The sequence below is a fragment of the Amblyraja radiata genome, chromosome 13 (genome assembly GCF_010909765.2).
Source record: "Amblyraja radiata isolate CabotCenter1 chromosome 13, sAmbRad1.1.pri, whole genome shotgun sequence".
Taxonomy (NCBI): domain Eukaryota; kingdom Metazoa; phylum Chordata; class Chondrichthyes; order Rajiformes; family Rajidae; genus Amblyraja; species Amblyraja radiata.
In genome coordinates, this window is record NC_045968.1 from 34,376,068 (window position 1) to 34,397,688 (window position 21,621).

General features: G+C 46.2%; 2 protein-coding genes across 2 annotated transcripts; both read left to right on the plus strand.

Moving 5' to 3' along the window:
• The first annotated feature begins 6,410 nt into the window (after positions 1-6,410).
• Positions 6,411-15,497, plus strand: LOC116979478 (EEF1A lysine methyltransferase 3-like). Its single transcript, XM_033030992.1, has 4 exons — positions 6,411-6,560; positions 7,976-8,087; positions 8,707-9,043; positions 15,455-15,497. The coding sequence occupies exons 1-4, from the start codon at positions 6,411-6,413 to the stop codon at positions 15,495-15,497; spliced, it is 642 nt and encodes a 213-aa protein (XP_032886883.1).
• A 41-nt stretch (positions 15,498-15,538) lies between these two features.
• Positions 15,539-19,535, plus strand: LOC116979479 (EEF1A lysine methyltransferase 3-like). The gene is made up of 3 exons (XM_033030993.1): positions 15,539-15,691; positions 17,439-17,550; positions 19,069-19,535. Exons 1-3 carry the CDS (start codon positions 15,539-15,541, stop codon positions 19,533-19,535), a joined length of 732 nt encoding a protein of 243 aa, XP_032886884.1.
• Positions 19,536-21,621: the final 2,086 nt, after the last annotated feature.

The window sequence follows — 21,621 nt, forward strand, 5'->3', positions numbered from 1 at the left end:
TCTTAACTGTCCACAATATCAACTAATCAGTGTGATCTGCAAATTTATTAACCATACCCTGTATACTCTCATCCAAATCGTTTGTGTTAATGATTAACAATGATGGGCGCCAGCACTGTCAGAGGCACACCACTAGAGACAGTCTTCTGAGTCTGAAGCAATCCACCATTCACATCATCCATTGATCCCCCGGGTCAAGCCGATTTTGTATCCAATTAGACGGATCTCTCGGAATCTCATGTAATCCAGCTTGTGAACACACCTCTCATAGAAGACAATGACCTTGCCTATGTCAATATAGACAACATGCAGAGTCTTATTCTCACCAATCCTCTTGGTTATTATTTAAAAAAAAAAAAAATTTGCAAGACGTGATTTTTCGCACACATGTTGAGTTTTACTGATCATAAAATATGTAGTTGGATCCTGTCCATAAGGAACTCCTCCAATAACTAATCCACCACTGATGTCAAGCTGTCTGAAACTGTCTGAAGAAGGGTTTCGGCCCGAAACGTCGCCTATTTCCTTTGCTCCATAGATGCTGCTGCACCCGCTGAGTTTCCCCAGCAATTTTGTGTACCTTCGATATTCCAGCATCTGCAGTTCCCTTTTGGACACTGATGTCAAGCTAACCAGCCTGTAGTTTCCCGATTTGTCTTTGCTGCTCTTCTTAAATAACAATAAATAATTAGAATCGTATCTTCTGGAACTTCACCTGTGGCTAAAGACGATAAAAATATATCTATAATATATCTATAAAAAATATATATAATTTTATATATATATAAAAATTGCCTCCACAATTTCTTCCCTAGGTTCCCACAAGATTTTATGATGCACTTAGAGAAGCCTCAGGGATTTATCCGATGGAATTCACATATGCTCTGAGACAAAAAACAACTCATATTCCTCTTATGGCCAGATCATTTGTTATCACGGAATCTCCTGTCCATCCTCTCACTATCCAGTTATAGAGTTATTTAGCAGAGAAACAGACCCTTTGTCCCAACTTGTCCTTGCCAAGATCATGTCCAATCGAACCAATACCAACCTGCCCACATTTAGCCCATATTCCGCTAAATTGATCCTATCCATGTGCCTATCAAAATATCTTTTAATGCTGTAAGTGAATCTGACTCAACTACTTCATCTGGCAGCTTGTTCCATATATCCACCACTCTCCGAGTGAAAAAGTTGCCCCTCAAGTTCCTATTAAAAAATGCACTTTTGCCTTAGACCTATGTTGTCTGGTTCTTGAATGAATGAATGCATAATTTTATTGGCCAAGTATTCGCTTACAAGGAATTAACCGGTGGTCACCAGCTTGCTTTTGAATCCTCTCTGTCTCCCCCACCATGGGGGCTGTCACACTGGTGAGTGCGCTGCCGGCCCTCTACTGTTTTTCAAAGTCCTCAGAATGCTGCGGGCCTCGCCAGACTCCTGATGGGGAGGCTTGTGCTCAACGACTTTGGTAGCTGCTGCTTCTACCCCCTCCCGTCCCTCTCTAATCCCTCCTCTCTCCCCCCCCCTCCACTCTCTCCCCTCCTCTCCCCCTCCTCTCTCTCTCTCTCCCTTCTCCCCTCTCCCCCCTCCCCCTCTCCCCCCTCCCTCTCTCCCCTCCCACTCTCCCTCCCAACCTCCTCTCCCCTCCCCCCTCTCCCCTACCCCGCCACCTCCCTCCCCCTCCACCTCCCTCCCCCTTCCTTCACCCCCTCTTCCCCTCCCAACTCTCTCCCCCTTCCCCCCTCTCTCCCCCTCCTCTCTCTCCCCCTCCCCCCGCTCCCTCACCCCTTCCCCTCTCACTCCCCTCCGCCTCCCCCTCCCCATCCCTCCGTCTCCCCCCTGCCCCCCTCTCACCCCCCCTCCCCCTCACCCCCACCCCCCTCCCCCATCTGTGTTTGGGGGGTGGTTAGTGTGTGTGTGACACCGCAAGCCCCCCCGACTCTCCCCTCACCGCAACCGCGCGTTGAGGGGACGGGACCCAACCGGTCCCCCTTGGTCTAGTCTATATCTATCTATATAATATTAAAACTCTGTGGCTGGCTGGCTGACTGGCTGTGTGCGTTTGTGATGTGGCTGCCAGCATTTGATTCGTTGCTACGCCAACGTCAGACCCAGAAACGCCGAGTTTTTTTCCATTTCGGTAGAGATTTCACTTTTCATTCGAAGTATCCACTCCTCATTAAATGTTGTCGTGTTTATGTACACATTTTTAATAAAATCCTTCGCCCCCCCCCCCCTCACTCATTTTGTCGCCTCCTGCTGGCCAGCGACCATAACGGCTGCTGGCGCCCGCATCTCGCCTCAAAGACGCCATTTAAAAACTGCCGCACTGCTGATTCCTGAGCCGCTTGAGTTGGAGGACTACGTCTCCCGTGGGGGCTACGGGTAGGGAACGGCTGCGTTGGGGGAGCTGACCCAATGTGTCTGCACTTGGTCTAGTATAATATTAAAACTCTGTGGCTGGCTGGCTGTGTGTGTTTCTGACTTGTGGCTGCCAGCCTTTGATTCATTGCTACGCCAACGTTAGACCCAGAAACGCCGAGTTTTTCCCCATTTCGGTAGAGATTTCACTTTTCATTCCAAGTATCCACTCATTAAATTTCGTCGTGTTTATGTACACATTTTTAATAAAATCCTTCTCCCCTCCCTTCCACTCACTCCTTTTGTCGCCTCCTGCTGCCCAGCAACCATAACGGCTGATGGCGCCAGCATCTCGACTCAAAGACGCCATTTAAAAACAGCCGCACGGCTGATTCCTGAGCCGCTTGAGTTGGAGGACCCCTCTCTCCTCCCCCTTTCCATCTCCATCATCCCTCTCCCTCCTCCTCCCAGCCCCATCCCTCTCTCCCCCACCCCCTTCCCTCTCTCCCCCGCCCCCTTCCCCCTACCCCTCTGTCCCTCTTCCACCACTCCCCCTACCCCTCCCCACTCTTCCACTTCTCTCCCCCTTACCCGGCCCCTCTCCCTCCCCCACCATTCTCTCTCCCCCTCCCTTCCCCCTCCCACCCCTCTCACCCCCACCCCTTCCCCTACCCCTCTGTCCCTCTTCCACCACTCCCCCTGTCCCTCTTCCACCACTCCTCCTACCCATCTCGCCCTCCATCCCTCCCCACTCTTCCACTTCTCTCCCCCGCTCCCTCCCCACTCTTTCCCCTCTCTCCCGCCACCCCTCACCCTCCCTCCACACTCTTCTCCCTCCCTCCCCCACCCCATCTCCCTCCTCCCCTCCCTCCCCCCCTCCCCCACACCTCTCTCCCACTCCCCTTGCCGCCTACCTCGGGCCCGACTCCTGATGGGGAGGCTTGTGCTCCACAACTTCAGTAGCTGCTGCCTCTACCCCTCCCCCTCCCTCTCTATCCCCTCCCCGATGCAGAGAAAGAGAGAGAGAGGGGGGGGTTGAGAGAGGGGGAGAGTGAGTGGGGGGGGGGGGGGTAGAGGGGGATGAAGGGAGGGGGGGGAGGGGGTAGAAGGAGGATGGAGAGGGGTAGGAGAAGGGGGGGGGGTGGAGAGGCCCCTTTTTCTCTGTCCCCTGACCCTCTGCCCTCCCCTCCCTGCCCCCGCCCTCCCACTCTAGGGAATGCCCCTTCTTTCCCCCTCCTCTCTCTCACCCCTTCCCTTCTCTCTCCAGCCCCCTCCACACCGCTCTGCCCTCCGTCTACCTCACCCCTCTCACCCCCTCCACACCCCTCTGCCCTCCCTCCACCTCACCTCTCTCCCCCCTCCACATCCACCTCCCTCCCCTCTCCCACCTCTCACCCCCCTCCCCCTCCCCCCTCTCACCCCCCTGTGTGTTTGGGGGGGGGGGGGGTAGTTAGTGTGTGTGTGATGCGGTAGCCCCCCGCCAAACCCCGCAACCGCGCTTCTAGTAAAACATTAAACATTGCTAACAAAACATCATCGATTGAACATGTGAATTCCCCTACTCTGGGTAAAAGACCAAAGGGCCTGCTTCTGTGCTGATTCGTCCCATTTATTCCCCTCATGAATTTACATCACTCCTAGGTTGCCCAACCTTTCCCTATAACTCAATGACCATATGTCTCTACTCAATACTCTGACTGATGAAGGCCAAAGTGTTGAAAGCCTTCTTGATCACTTTATCTATCTGCAACACCACTTTCAAGGAACGATGTATCTGCACTTAGTTCATTTCATTTAATGTCACGTGTACCGAGGTACAGTGAGTGAAAAGCTTTTGTTGTGTGCTAACCAGTCAGCCAACAAGGTCCGATCAAGGAGAAAAAGTAAGGAATGTTGCTGCAGGAGTAGAGATTTAAGAGTGTGGAGCGATTGTAATATGAGTTTGTAAATTTGTTACCCGGAAATCCATCTGCTCTACAACACTCCCCAGGGCACTGCCATTCACTTTGAAGGTCCTACTTCCCAATATGCAACACCTCTCACTTATCTGCATTGAACTCTATTCGCCATTACTCGGCCCACTTGCCCAGCTACTCAAGGTTTTGTTGAAAGCACGTGATTTCATTTATTAGCGAGGAATAGCACGGACAGCCTGACGAACATAATGTGACTTTAGTGTCAGTGTTTGGCGCAACCGTGCGGCAGTTACTTGACTTTTAATGGCCTAGGACGACTGAAGTAAGTTTTAAACATTTAATAATGTTCGAGAATGAATATTTGTAAATGTATCTTATTTAATTTAGGATGTAGCGTCAAGCCGTGTCCATAGTATTTGTGGCCAATGTATGTCACTTTTTTGAGTTTGGCGATACTGCGGGACACAGTCCGCGCCGACCATCGACCGCCCGCACACTAGCGCTATCCTACACAATGGGGACAAGTTACATTTTTTGCCTAAGCCAATTAACCTATAAAACCTGTACGTCTTCTGAGTGTAGGATGAACACTCGGGGGAAACGCACACGGTCACAGGGAAAACGGACAAACTCCGTACAGACAGCACCCGTAGTCAGGATCGAACCGGTTCTCTGGCGTTGTAAGGCAGCAACTCTGTCGCTGCGCCACTGATTTGTGAATATATGACAATTAATTTGGTACAAAGCAGCACTTGGTCTGCCCGTACATAGCGCGTCCACTCTTCCAAAACCTACTTGTTTACAATGACTTGCGATTTTTGGTATTCCATGTCGTATCTCACTCCCGTTTCCCCTCATGTCTATAGTCGTTGGCGACGCAAATGACTGGAGTCGATGAAAGCTTGAGCAAACTAAACAGTGCCGGTCAGGTAGAGTCTGCGGAGGAAATAGGCAGTCCACGTTTCGTCCAAGTTCGAGACTCTTCCTCAAACTGATTTTTTGAAAATGATGCTAATTCATTTTATTGAGAAACTTCTTCGTAATGCTTCAATAGATAACCGAATTTTTAACTGAACAAACATAACTTTTTTAAGACGCAGATGGACATATTCTTGATTAGTAAGGGTGTCGGGGGTTGTGGGGAGTATGCAGGAGAATGAGGTAGAAAGGGAAAGATCGACCAACCATGATTGAATGGCGGATTAGACGATGTACCGAATTTCCAAATTATCCTCCTATAAATTATGAATCTATTAACTTTATTTAAGGTCATCACCTTTACCAACCCAACATATTCTGTGAAATGCAATGGTATTACATTAGCATACGTGCCAGGAATCTGCACTGGGTCACCTTATTGTTGTCCAGTTATTACTCGTGTTTGGTATGCTTGCATACCACGGCTGTAAGACCGGTAGGGCAATTCCTCAAGAATTGAGGAAGGGAACACCAAACTGAAAGGTTTGATTCCATAGGGAGAATAAGTTAGTACAGTACATAGGGACAGTAAATCAGCAAACGGAACAACCGAACAGAAGACATTTAGATATACAGCATGCAAACCGGCCCTTCGGCCCACCGAGTCCACGCCGACCATCGATCACCTGTTCACACTAGTTCTATGTTATCCCACATTCGCATCCATTCCCTACACACTAGGCACAATCTACGGGCCAATTAAACTACACCCCCCTACATTTTAGGTAGTGAGAGGAAACAGGAGCACACAGAGGAAACCCACAGGGAGAACGTGCAAACTCCACAAACACAACACCCGAGGCCAGGATCGAACCGGGTGTCTTGGCGCTGTGGAGCTGCAGCGCTATCAGCTGCGCCACGGAGTACCCCCATTTTTTCATCGAAGAACACCTGAACAGCGTGAAGGGGAATGACCCATTGCCAACTAATTGTCAAGGTGCCCGTCTACCGCGATGTATGTGAACTTCTCCAAAGTTTGATACGTATAATTGTGTGAATAATTATTGTGTGAATTGTTCTGCACGGTAGAAGCGAAGTACTGAGACGCTTTTAATGACGATTTCAAACATATATTTTAGATACAACATACGTGTAAACGCAAACCAGAGAGACTGAGAATACACGAAGTCCAAGTAAAGTTGCAAAGGAAAGATGGCGACGTTGAAAAAAACATATTCTCATGTTGTCCGCGGCGACCATGGTTTTACTTACAAACTGCACTACCCAATATGTGGTTTCAACCTAGAAATCAATGTGAATCCTGTATCTGAGCTGGAGTTTGGAACTGTCATCTGGGATGGTGTAAGTTTGATTCCAATTGTTGAGAGGGAGGGGCGAAGAGCATTCTATCTTCGATAGAAATTGATATTGTATAAACAACATAACTCCGGTGTGATACACGTTATTAAGTACTCATTGTTAGGATGGTTGCCTGTGGCAATGTGCACGAACGAGTGAACAGGTGGAACTTCTAAACCCTAATTTTGCCCAACAAATATCCGCAGACACAGAGATTAAATCAGGTTAATAAGTACAAGGGTGATTCACAGGCCTGCTCGCGGTGTGGGTGGCCACTGCTCAATGGATGTAAGGCTGCTTGAGGAAAATGCACTGACTTATTCCAGCAAACTCGACTTATTCTAGCAACGTCAGTTTATTCCAAAAATAAAGTGCGCATTGGAAACTTTGACATAAAATATAAGCACTGTAAACATTTCGTAGATAGACTAACATTGAGGCAATGTAAAATAACTTCTCCCAAGTCACCGTGTAAAATTAGCAGCACATGCTCCGGAATACACCCACAATACTATGCTGTCCTTGTGTCTTTAATTCTTCCATTTGAATAACGACACGGGACAGTACAGAACAAGTACCGGCCCTTCGGCCCACCGTGTCGAACATTGTCTATTTAAACTAATGTCCTCTGCCTGCACGTGATCAATATCCCTCCATTCCCTGCTTATCAATGTGCCTATCTAAAAGCCTCTTAACCCCCACTATTGTGTCTACCACCACACCACTCAATTGCACTGCATTCTAGGCACCCGCCACTCACTGTGTAAAATAAAATGCATATCTCTTTTAAGCGTTTTCTCTCCCGCGTTAAAATTATGTCCTCTAGTCTTTGATATTTACAACGCGGGTGAAAAAAGTTCTGACTGTCCATTCTATTTATGCCTCTTATAATTTTATATAATTCCATCAGGTCTTTTCTCTGTTCTCGCCGCTCCAGAGAAAATAATCAAAGTCTGTTCAACCTCACCTTGTCACTAATGCCCTCTAATCCAGCCAACATTCTGGCAATTTCTATTATTTCAATTAATCCAATCAAATACGTTATTATATTGCCTATTGGAAAAGCATTTAAATTTGAAATTACCACTTTACGAGGGTGATGAAAAGGTTAATAACGAGTCAAAACTAAATAATCCCAACATTTTATTAATTCTAGATGTATTCTCGCACAATCCTTTATACAAGAACTATTGTACGAGCGCTCGCACGCTTTCGACAGTGAGGGGGGCGCTGGGTGTCGCTGCCTTACTGTCCCGAAGTCTTTACTGTGGAAAACAACTTTAATTTAAGTAAATAGTAGAAACAGGAGAAATATCCCAGGGGACGGACGGTGTGGTCTTAAAAAATACGTTCCTGTTAAACCTATCGCCGATATATGTGCACGACAAGTGTAACTTGCCTGTGTCTTGTTTCAAAAGGCTCTTGGATTGTGCCAGTATTTTGATGAACACAAGACGAACTTTTCGCAGAAGAAAGTGATTGAACTCGGAGCCGGTACCGGAATGTTAGGTATTCTGATCGCCCTTCTCGGTGAGTGAAAGGTGTTCCGTGTTCAAATGTGAAAACCTTTTTGGATAATTAGATATGACGTAGGAGGAAATCTACTTCCGTACCCCTGGAGCCTCTCTACTGTTTAATAAAGCCCAAAGTAGTTTGGGATCGTGACCATTCCCCGCTTAACCCTCCTGGTTGACATTGCCAAACTCGCAAACCACTGAAGCAAAACATCAACCAGGCCATGATTGAATGGCTGAGTAGACTCGAAGGGCTGAATGACCTAATTCTGCTCATATATCTTATGACGACCGGCATTCTGACATGATGCCTTCAAAAGAAGAAATGGTTGTTGGGTCTCCGGAGAACATGGATCAGTGACGTTCGGCGTCAGGCTTTGTCCTGCCCCTCCACTCTACCCCCAGCCCCCGGCCCCAGAATCAGTCTGAAGAAGGGACCCAACGCGAAACGTCACCTATCCATGTTCTCTAGAGATGCTGCCAGATCCGCTAAGCTACTCCAGCACTTTGTGTCTCCGATATGGGATTGGTCTTGGATTTGTGTAAATGTATGAGCAATGGTCGGCGCGGATCGGGTGGGGAAGGGCAGCATTACTCAATGACACGGGAAACAAACGCTCTGTATCTTATTGCAGGTGCTGAGGTCACCATTACCGACAAACCAAACCTTCTGAGGCAAATACAACAAAACGTGTCCGTCAACATCCCCTCTTCGGACATACCTCGCGTCAAGGTACGCGCTCTATCCTGGGGCCATGACCATATCCAGTTCCCATCCGACTACGACGTTATCATGGGCACAGATATTGTCTACATCCCAGAAAGCGTCCCTTTAATTCTAAAGACACTTCAGCATCTCAGCAACGAAAGGACGGTCATTTATTTGGCTTCTACAATGTCGATATGTCCCAAAGTGATCGCGTCTGGATATGGGGCCTTGTCTGAACATTTTGATTCTAACCTAGTCCACAAGTACATAGACAAGGATGTCCATGTGTACAGGCTGACCAGAAAAAATATCACGCGCGGAGATCGCCATGGTGGTGGCCATGTCATAAGATCGACTCCCGCTCATACCTTGAATGCATAAATTAAATGTCCTTTCAATATCGTTCCCTTGCTTTACCACTGTATGAGGATAACACCGATACTCTGTACAACAATATTTTCTGCTGAACGTTCAAAGATTTTCTGATTTTTACTTTGAAAGGGGAATAAATTAATACGAACTTGACAGGCAGTTTTTTCACTCATTGGGTGCTGACTGTATATAACGAGCTGGCAGAGGTGGTAGTTTGAGGCAGGCACTATAACAACATTTACAAGACATTTGGACAGGTACATGGGCAGGAATGATTTAGACGGATATGGGCTAAATGCGGGCAAATGGTTACTAGCTTGGATACGCCATCCTGATCAGGACCGGCAAGATGGGCCGAAGGTCCTATTTCGATGTTGTATGACTATCGTTATTATATTTCCAGTATCTGCATTTCCTTTTAAAACGTGTTTCATTTTCATGGCACAAAATGCGTGCTTACGCTTACCCATTCAGACAACCACTGAATGGACAAAACAATCTGATATCAGATACGTTCCCCAGTCTCACTGGGTAAAGATTGTTGTAGAGTCATAGAATGTGGCAATAGGCCGTTCGGCTCAACTTGCCCACACCGACCAACATGTCTCATTTACACTAATCCCAGCTGCCTGCGTTTGCTCCATATACCTCTACATTTTCCTATCTATGTTCCTATCTAAATGTTTTAAACGTACCTGCCTCAACTACCTTTTCCGGCAGCACGTTCCATACACCCACCACCCTATGTGTGGAAAACTTACCCCTTAGGTTCCTACTAAATCTTCCCCCCTTATGTCCTCTGGTTCTCGATTCCCCAACTCTGGGCAAGAAACTGTGCGTCTACCCGATCTATTCCTCTGACGATGTTGCACATAAAATGTAGCAGAACAAATCAAATAAAAAGTTGGCATAGATTGGATTTTCTTTGCGACGTTTTACTGGGGAATATCTAAGAACAAACCACGTCAACACATTCCTGGAACAACAATCTTCATTGTTTCAATCTTATTTTGGGAATGGGCGCAGTTTGAATACGTTGCAAAGTTACTGCTTGTGTCAGCAACGACGTCAGAACAAACATAGATGTGCAATGCTCAACGGCGGAATCGAGATGTTAACGTTGGAACGCGGGGAGACTTTCTGCAACATTAGTTCAGCCTTGAACTCGCAACGCAGTGTGAGTTTCAGGAGGCCCGATTGTACCTACAGCATAGAAATTTGTCAATTGTCACTGTGTTACACGCACTTTATATACAGTAGATGCCAGATGAAGTGTACAGCGTTAAATCTGCCGGCAGACAGGAGGAAACTAATTGTAGATAGACACAACATGCTGGAGTAATTCAGTGGGACAGGCAGCATCTCTGGAGAAAAAGAATGGGTGACGTTTCGGGTCGAGACCCTTCTTCATTAACTGTGATCTGTGATATAGACACTATAAGTAACTCACCGGGTCAGGCAGCATCTCGGGGACTACATGGATATGTGATGTTTCGGGTCGGGACCCTTCTTCAGTATGATTAATCTAAGAGATGCAGCCTGACCTGCTGAGTTACTCCGGGACGTTGTGTCTATCTTTGGTATGAACCAGTACCCGCAGTTCCTCTACTTCTTCTTCTTACGTATGGCGTGCACAGCCTAAAATTGCAGGCCAACTTGTCCTATTTGATCTTATTTGATTGTGCACGCCGGGTTGATTGCATTCATCGAAACAGGGCGGACAACGTGAAGGTTGCAATCTCCCACCCCAGTTCCTCTTTATTATATTCAACTTTGAATTTCTAGCCGATTTTAGCGACCGTTCATTTATTGGGATTGGGCGGCGGGATAGTTCTCAAGAGACGAGGTATTTCAGTAACAGGAGGTAGACAAAAATGCTGGAGAAACTCAGCGGGTGAGGCAGCATCTATGGAGCGTATTTCAGTAACATACGGCATTTATCCTCCCAGATTTATCCTCCCTTTGCAATAAATGGCCACAAAAACTAATGCAAATTCTATCAACTGATAACTTTGACCATCCCCGCTCTTTTATCCAAGAAATAGTCTCGCCTCAAAGTCTCCTCTGCCCCAGAACCAGGAGCCACGGTTTAAGAATAAGGGGTAAGCCATTTAGAACGGAGATGGGGAAACACTTTTTCACACAGAGAGTTGTGAGTCGGTGGAATTCTCTGCCTCAGAGGGCGGTGGAGGCAGAGAATTCTGGATACTTGGACACTTTCAAGAGAGAGCTGGATAGGGCTCTTAAAGATAGCAGAGTCAGGGATACGGGGAGAAGGCAGGAACTGATTGCGGATGATCAGCCATGATCACATTGAATGGCGGTGCTGGCTCGAAGGGCCGAATGGCCTACTCCTGCGCCCATTGTCTATTGTCTATTGTCAGACAATTAACTCTCTTTTAATCTCACATTGAGCAAAACACAACGGCAGCATCTGTGGAGGAAGCACTTTGTATCCCGGTTGAGATCATTCCCACCAAATCAAACTGTTGGAGGAGTCTGAAGACGGGCCTGTTCATTCCCTCTACAGATGCTGCCTGAAACGCTGAGTTGCTCCAGCAACTTTGCTCAAGATTCCACTGTTGCGGTTTGCTCAAGATTCCACTATTAGGAGTTCATTTTGTCCCCATTTAATCTCACCTACTTCCTGGAGGATCTCATTAGTAATTTAGCGTGCAAATAGATCAAATATTGGGCCAGTTGACATAATACATTCCTTCCACTCTCAATGGAATATATGCACTGACATGTTTTCATTATTATATTTCTCAATGAGTTATTTGTAAGAAGAGAAATATGTGTATTCACTATTACTGACATTCCAGGGGGTCGCACACGCTGCGCATAAGGGAGGAGGTAGTCGAAAGTGTCATGAAAAGATTAAATGTCCAAGCAAATAATGTCCAACGTGTGATAACAAAATGTCATCTTTTGCATTGGTTGGGGCTCCATTTGGATTCTGAAAATAACATGTTTTCCTTGAAAAGGCACTAAGTGTTGGAGTAACTCAGCGGATCATGTGGCATCTCGGGGGAACATAGATAGCATGAGGAAGGGTTACCTCTCTATGGTCTTCAGAGATGCTGCCTGACCTCTGAGTTACCTCAGTACGTTTGGTCTTTTTTTATTAACCAGCTTCTGCAGTCCTAATTTCTATGTTTTCCTTGATCTCCGTTGACTTGCTGATAGATTCCAGTCACTTCCCTGCTCGCATCATCGTTTGTAAGACTATTTGAGATTTTTAAAAACCCTTAAACATATTGAATTAGATAATTGGAGACCGAGAATCCACGTTTATAAACTAGGAAAGACATTCCTTTAGATGTACCGTGTATTTATTAGGATTGGACCTGTGTTCGAAATGAACAATATCGATCGAAGTTGTTCCATCGATGGGCATCGATTCATGGTCTTTTCTGATGTATTTATGCAATTCTGTAGAATTCCAGGGAAAACGATCCATGGAAGGTTTCAATCGAGGTCAGTTTTATTGAAGACCGTGAAACATAAAATCGAGTATTCGGTAAACAATTAGGTCACAAAATCATCCATTGTAAATATTTACCCGCTAACACATAGTTACATTGAATAAGGAGAACAATGAATGAAGAATTGCGCTGCACAAATGTATCATCATTTATGGACATTTCGTGCTCTGCAGAGAATATAAAATCCATTTTGTACATTTCGATGCGAACAATTTGTCTTATGTTTTATTTAGTAACTAGTTTCCCAATGTTTTTATTTAGTAACACGTTTCCCGATGCATAGTTCTGTAAATAAAATGATTACATTAAATCTGCTGGAGAAACTCAGCGGGCGAGGCAGCATTTTTGTCTACATTAAATCTTAAGCTATTTTTTAAAATCAACATGCTGAAATTGTTCTGCTTCGATTCCTAATTATTCACCCTTGGGAGATCACCCAGGAGGTCAGATGTAATTATGAGTAAAATATACCAGTGACTAAGATCTGCACTAAACCTCGTTGAGAGCTAGTTTCCTAATATTACTAAGATCTCATTGAACATATAACGGCCCCAATATGATCTCGTCAGATCACCACAGCATAACCCTGTCCCCTCTCCCTACATCCAAAATAGCGGAGTCAGGGGATATGGGGAGAAGGCAGGAATGGGGTACTGATTGGGGATGATCAGCCATGATCACATTGAATGGCGGTGCTGGCTCGAAGGGCCGAATGGTCTACTCCTGCGCCTATTGTCTGTTATCCCCATTCTGTTCACCGATCCTTTTAGTCTGAACGCTTATTTCCCCTCAAATATTCATCCTCTTTTCTTATCAAATAATTGATTGTTTCTGCTTCCACCATCACCATAACCAGTGGATTCCTCACCTCCCTCTCTCTCATTCCTCAATTTGGTCCTTAATCATTGGGCCGCCAGTTAATGGAAAGAGATTGGCTTTGTCCGCCACTATCACCTTTCAACCTCACATGACACCTTTCAACCCACCTCTTGCAGCCTAATCTTGTAGCTGAGATCCTTTATCCCTCGAACCATTCTGGTGTGGAGTTTGCACGTTCTCCCTGCGACCACATGGGTTTACTCCGTGTGCTCCGATTTCCAGATTTGTAGGTTAGTTGGTCCTCTGTAAATTACCCCCCCCCCCCCCGTGTGTAGGGAATGAATGAGGACCTGGGATAACACCGAACGGATGGTTGTCATAGATTCGATGGGTCCAATGGCCTGTTTCCATGCTGTATCTTTCATTGGGTTTTTTTGTGCTGAGGTTTGGGTTTGAAACCAGGAGTCAGAGGTGGGAGTTCCACCCTTGGAGGCAGAGACTGACCCATTGTGGTCGTGAGGTAGCATCACTGGCAGAGCTAGCCCCCAACAAGAGGCTAAAACCATCTCACAGCGGCGAAAAAATAAATAAATTAGGAGCAAAAGAGCCCTCTTTGAATCCGGGTCGGAGCAAGCACTACCGACAGGGATTTAGCATAGTTTGGAGACGCTGTATTGAAACAGCCCCTTTGGCCCACCGAATCGCCATGGACTCGGTGGGCCGAAGGATGTTTACATGCAGCATCTCTGAGAATACATCTCCCGCACAATGAACGCACTCCGCACCCATAGACCACCCATGCAGTGAATTCAGTCGCCCGCAGCGCAGTCGGTGTTCGCTCAGCCGCCCGCCTTTTTATTGGCTGTTGGAAAATTGTGTCAGGGTCGCATGTTTTAAAATCCTGAACTTGATCAGCAACTTGCACAAGGCGTTCCCGTTCTCTGGGACATCGCTGACAGCGTTGGGAGCTGTCCTTGCCCGCTGTATTGGGGAGAGGCGCAGTGGCGGCCCGCAGTGAGTGCAACTCCTTCACTGCAGCAAATGGCAGAAGTGAACTAATCTCCATCCAAATAATTCACTGTTCCCGTGTGCACCTTTCCCACTGTCCGAAGAAGGTGCGGGTGATGTTTGAGAATAATCAGCGTTTTTTTGCATTTTGCTCCTACGATCCAGTCTGCATTCATAACGTTGCGATGTGCAATTCGGAGCAAGCTCTCCTTACGGGGGATGTAAAATCAAACTCGCCAATACCAGAAGGGTTGACAAATGTTGGGTGGAGGCAACCATTGCTAGAACTGGTCGATGAAACGGCATCTAAGCAAGATAACAGAGTTAATCTTTCAGCTTCGAGACCCCCCAGTCAGAAGGTTCTAACGAAACGACACAGTGATCAGGCAACATCTCTGGCGAAAATGGATAGTGACCTTCTTCAGACAATGTGTATCCTTTTGTGTATTAACCAGCACCTCCGGGTTCTTTGTTTCTACAATTTGACTGCTCCGCTGCGAAGTCTCCTCAAAGTGAAAAAGGTCTCTCTCTCTCCACGTTCTCCAGAGATACTCCCTGACCTGCTGAGTTACTCTTGCCCTTTGTGTCCCTTTGTCTATTAACCGGCGCCTGCAGTTTCATGTTTCTAGGTTCTGACAGTTCTCGGATCTGAAACGAACTCCGTCTCTCTCCCCACAGATGCTGCCCGACCTTTAGGATATTTCTAGTTGTTTCTATCTTTTTTTTCTTCATATTTCCAGCCTCTTCAACTATTTTCTTTTGCGTGAGCTTGGGAAATACTGTAATCTGGTATGTTTCTCTTTGCACTCCCCGTCGTAAATGTATATGGCTTGATTGTATGGTATTTTTACGGTATGAATTGCCTGGATAGCACGCAAATAAGGATCCTCGCTGACAGCAATTAAGACGGGCGTGTATTTCTGTGCACGGATGTTTGCTATTTGTTGCGGTTTCAAATCGTGACTTCAACGTTGTTTCTTTCTCCAGAAGGCGCGAAGCAGGTTCGCCGGGGCTTAACTGGACCGAGTGAAGTCGTGTTGAAAGGAACCCAGCCGGACTTTGGAGCGGACGATGGCAGCCCTGCTGAAAAGAGTGTCATTACGCGCTGTGGAGAAAGATGAGAATTTCACCTTGGTGGATTCTTACGATGTTTGTGGTTTCCTTTTAGAAATCGGCGTGCGCCCATTCTCCGAGCTTGGGTTTGGAACCTCTGTCTGGGGTGCTGTAAGTTGATAGAGTCACACAGCGTAGATACAGGCCCTTCAGCCCGACTGGCCCACGTCGACAGACATATCACACGTGCCTGCGTTTGGCCCATATCCCTGTAAACTTATCCTATCCATGTACCTGTCCAAATGCTTCTCAAACGTTGTGATAGTCCCTGCCTCAACTACCTGCTTCAGCAGTTTGTTCCATACATCCACCACCCTTTGTGTGAAAAAGTTGCCTCACAGATTCCTATCTTTCCCCCTTCGCCTTAAACCTATGTTCTCTGGTTCTCCATTCCCCTACTCTGGGCAGGAGCCTCTGTGCGTCTACCCGATCTATTCCTCTCGTGATATTGTACACCTCTATAATATCGCCTCTCATCCTCGTGCGCTCCAAGGAATAGAGTCGCAGCCTGCACCCTCTTCCTATAGCTCAGACCCTCGAGTCCTGGCACCACCCTCATCAATCTTCTCTGTATCCTTTCCAACGACAAAATTTTGTCAATATATATATTATTCTAATGATTGGGAGTATAAATTATGATTTTAAACAATTATTTTTCAAATTATTCTAATGTTTTCTGGGATATGTTTCTTTAATTATCATGTTTGCAGCCAAAGGATTCAAAATGTGATCAAAATTTCTATCGACACGTTTCTGCTTTGAAGTGTAATTAGAAATTAATTTAATCGGTGATTTACATTTTTGCATTTTGTATTTTGCAAATACTTTGCCGTTCAACACTTAAATCCTCACAATTTTCCTTCCTGTATTTTATATGGTTTAAGACTGGAGTTCTTATGGAGGGGAGAAGGCAGGCACGGGGTACTGATTGGGGATGATCAGCCTTGATCACATTGAATGGCGGTGCTGGCTCGAAGGGCCAAATGGCCCACTCCTGCACCTATTGTCTATTGTCTATTCAGAATTAGACTCGGTCAATGAACTGACGTCACTGTCAGACACAAGGTGCCGGAGTAACTCAGCGAGTCGGGCAGCATCTCTGGACAACATGGATAGGTGATATTTCGGACCGGGACCCTTCTTCAGATTTTTATAGTGGGGGGGGGGGGGGGGGGGGGGGGGGCGCTGGAAGGGTGTTGGGAGCAGGATAACGTTTGGCAAGTGATAGGTGGATACAGGTGAGGGTTTAAAAAAAAATGGATATGATAGAATAGACAAGAGATGAAAAAACAAACAGTGTGAGGTAAGGATTGAAGACGTATGATTTGTAAAGCCAGAATAGTTAAATAGGTAGAAAGGGACATGGGCTTGGGTTGGGGGGAAGGAGAAAAATTGGAGAGAATCTAAATAGGGCACAGGGAAGAGAGAAGGGGGGGGGGGGGGGGGGGGGGGTGTTGGGGAGGTTTGTCTTCGGTGATCCTGTAAGAGTTGGAAACAAGCAATACATCACTGGCGTACAATAATGGACAAATGCCCAGGTAGTCATGTTCTGGTGGTATTGGTTGGGGTAGAATATTCGCCGACTTTAGGTTAGTTATGTAGATACAGAAGGGACATAGGCCATCGCGCACACTGAATCCGCGCCGACCATTGATCACCCGTTCACACTAATTCTATGTTATCCCAATTTCTCGTCCAAGCTTGGATTGGTTTTGTCTGACAGCACCCGAGGACAGAATCGAACCCGGGTCTCTAGTGCTGTGTGGCAGCAGCTCTAACGGTTGTGCCACTCTCTTAAGGCTTTCCTTGCAGCGTTACCTGTCTGCATAACTGGTAATGTGTGTGTTTCATTTTATAGTGTCGTGCTCTGTGTCATTACTTCGAGAAACAGAAAGTAAAATTTTACAATAAAAAGGTGATTGAACTAGGAGCTGGCACTGGCATGTTGGGTATTCTTGCTGTCCTTCTGGGTGAGTGAACGCCTTCTGTATTAAAGAAATCAACAAGATATAATTTACTGAAACAGTCATGCTGATCAATCTAGTCGCTTAATTACAGGAAGGGTGCGGAGGCTTTGTGGAGGGTTCAGAAAAGGTTTACCGGAATGCTGCCTGGAATTGAGGGTATTAGCTATAAGGAGAGGTTGCACAGACTTCGATTGTTTTCTCTGAAACACTGAATAGACCTGATAGACGTCTATAAGATTTTGAGATTTAGTTTTGTTTAGAGATACAGCGCCGAAGCAGGCCCTTCGGCCCACCGAGTCCATTCCGACCAGCAAGCCCCACACACTAACATTATCCAACACACCAGGAACAATTTCCAATGTTACCAAGCCAATTAGCTGTATGTCTTTGGATTGTGGGAGAAACATTGAGAAAACCCATTCAGGTCACGGGAAGAACATACAAACTTCGTATAACCAGCACCCCTGGACAGGATAGAAACTCGGGTCTCAGGCGCTGTAAAGCAGCAACTCTGCCCCTGTTCCACCGATACATAGATAAGGTTGTCAATACCATAGATAGGGTAAACTGTCAGAATCTTTTCGCCGGGGTGGAAATGTCAAAGACTAGGGGGCATAGCGTTAAGGGGAAGGGGCAAACCGTACCGTAGCTGCGCAGGGCAGTTTCTTTGCACAGAGTGGTGGGTGCCTGGAACGCGCTGCCGGGGGTGGTAGCGTTTAAGAGTCTTTTTAACAGGCACATGGATATGCAGGGAATGGAGACACGTGAATCAGTTAGTTTAGCTTGGCATAATGTTCAGCGCAGACTTTGTGGGCTGAGGGGTCCGATTCTTATGCCGTAATGTTCTATGTTCTACGTTCTATGTTCTATGTTATATATTCTACGTCGAAGACTTCTGATTTTTTGATGTTGTTAATGAATTGTCACAACTCTCTGGGTGAAAAAGTTTTTCCTCATCTCCGTTCTAAATGGTCTACCCCTTGTTCTTAAACTGTGGTCCCTGGTTCTGGACTCCGCCAACATCGGGAACATTGTTTCCTGCCTCGAACGTGTCCAATCCCTTAATAATCATAGATGTTTCAATAAGATCCTCTCTCATTACTTCCTCTTGCTGTGTTGCCTTACAGTCTGTGGTCCTGCTCTTCTCAAGCACCTGGTCCATGTGACCTGAGATCACGGTTAGCCTTCTTACTTTAGTTTAGTTTAAACATACTGCGCAGAAACAGGCCCTTTGGCCCAGCGAGTTCGCGCCGCCCAGCAATCACCCCCGTACACTAACCTACACACACTAGGGACAATTTTACAACTTACCTATGACAATTATCCTACAAACCCGTACATTCTTGGAGCGTGGGAGGAAACTGGAGCACACGGAGAAACCCCTCGCGGTCACGGTGTTAAGGCACAAAATCCGTACAGACAGCACTCGTAGGCTGGTTCAAACCTGAGTCTCTGGCGCTGTAAAAGGCAATAACTCTACCGCTGCGCCACTGAGACAGCTCGCTCTTACTCTCGTTTCAGGTGGTGAGGTCACCATCACCGACAGACCAGGGCTGTTGAAGATCATAGAACGTAATGTGTCCGTCAATGTCCCCTACCCCGACAGATCCCGCGCCACCGTCTCTGCCCTGTCCTGGGGGTACGACCACACGCTCTTTCCCTCAGACTATGACTTCATCCTTGGCGGAGACATCCTCTACCAGCCCGCAAACATCCCTTTATTACTGAAGACCATTCAACACCTCAGCAATGAGATGACCACCATCTATTTTGCCTCATCCATGTCCATTCATCGACGGATGATCAGCTTCACCTACCAGAAGCTCGCTGAGTACTTCCACATTGACCTGGTGGACAGGTATGAAGATGAAGACATCAATGTATACAAAATGACCAAGATAGGCTCGTCTTACTGGAGGGCACCTCCCGTGATCGAGGATGAATTCAATTTCTCCTACAACGCGATGATTAATGGCTTCGCTCGCTGAGGATTACAGCAACAAAGAAACGGGGGCAGGCATTGGCCAAAACACCCAACCAACCAGCTCGGGTAGTGAATGGGAACAGAAGTCTTCGCTGCCTGGAGGTTACATTGTATAGAAAATCTAGACAGGTAATTTACAGTAAGATCAATAAATGCTGGAGATCTTAGCTTAGCAGGTCAGGCAGCATCTGTGGGGAGAGAAGGAGGGTGTCAGATTGACTATCTTTCACCAGAACTAGGTAAACCTGGATAAACTGCGTTAACTTACTGCAATCCTGCCACAAACTCTCCTGACTCAGCGTTTAGTTTAGTTTAGAGATACAGCGTGGAAACGGGTCCTTTGGCCCACCGAGTCCCCGCGTGTAGCGATCCCATCACACTAGCACTATCCTACACACACTGGAACCATTTATAATTGTACCAAGCCAATTAACCTACGAACCTGTATGTCTTTGGAGCGTGGGAGGAAACCGGAGCACCCAGAGCAAACCGACGTGGGTTATGGGGAGAATGTGCAAACTCCGTACAAATAGCATCCGTGGCCAGGATCGAAACTAGGTGTCTAGCGCTGTAAAGCAGTAACTCAACCGCTGCGCCACTGTGCCGCTCTTTCAAATGCAACAATTTCAGATAATCCAATTTCAATTTTACATATCCAGCACCCACGTTATTTCCTTATTGTAATTTAAGAACGTTATTCTGCTGTTCCTGTCTACGTCTCCTTTAGAGCAACCTTTCATTGCTATACCTTTCCCTTGAGTAAAAAGCAAGTGCTTGTCAGCGAAGCGATGCAGTCAGATTGGGATGGGATTTGCTGTCTGACGAGTGATTGAGTAGAGTCTGAATGGCAAAGATTGATACAGATTGAGAATGTACAGAAGCTTGAAAGCACACAGCACCAGACTCAGGAACAGTTTCTTCCTCGCTGTTATCAGGCACCAAAACCACTCATGAATAAGCTAGAAAAGTATCCCAGTCAACTCTACCCCACTGCTGACAATTAGTGTGAAGAAGGGAATCGATCCAAAACGTTACCTATCCATTCCCTCCACAGATGCTGTCTGATCCTCTGAGCTCCTCCGACACTTTGCGTTTTGTTCAGTTGACAGGATGTGTTGCTCTGGGTCGAGGTGATGAGCTTAAACAAACTTTGGTCAGTTAAAAGTTCTGTCATTTATTAAAATACTACAAACTTTTTGTTTTCAATAAAATGAATGAGTAATTATCATTACTTTGAACAAGTGTTTTGGTCACTACAAAACCATACCTACTCGAATCAGATGTACTGTATATCTATTTTGGACGGTGCAGTGGGGAGAGCTGCTGCCTCACAGCGCCAAAGACACAGGTTCCAGCCTGACCTCTGGTGCTGTCTCGGGTGGAGTTTGCACGTTCTCCCTGTGACCGCATGAGTTTCTTCTGGGTGCTCTGGTTTCCTCGCACATCCCGAAGAGGTATGGGTTTGTATGTTAATTGGCTTTTGTAAATTGTCCCTAATGTGTAGGAGATGAATGAAAAAGTAGGATAACATCGAACTAGTTACCAATGGTCGGCATGGACAGGGTGGGCCAAAGGGCTTCTTTCCATGCTGTAATCCCTGAACTGAATGTTATTTAAATCAGTGGTGTGATTTTGGGATAAGTTTATTTTGAAATCACCTAATTTATATATTATCCAGAGCACTGTAACAAAAATTGCTGATAAATATCTTTCCCAAATAAACCTACTTATTTCACAATTTTAAATTAATTGTCTGGGGATTGATGCAATCCCAGTTGCATCCATGAGTTTTGACAGTTCTGCCAACTCTGCTTTCTCTTGTTTTGGTAATTTTCTCCATTGGAAAGTATTTCTATTTAATATTCACACCATAATAACAGTTCCTAAAATTGCGATCAGATATCGCAGGCCTATCAAATCCTCAGTGCAGTTTCTTGGTTTCTTGTTTCTTGGTTTCTTCATCCTCCAAAATCTTCCAAATGGAATTTAAACTGGAGGTGGTGGAGGGAGGACTTAAGCCAGAAAGGGTTATTGGGAAGAAAGAGCTACTTTAAAATTTACAGTATTACACAGGACAACTGGAAGGTGGC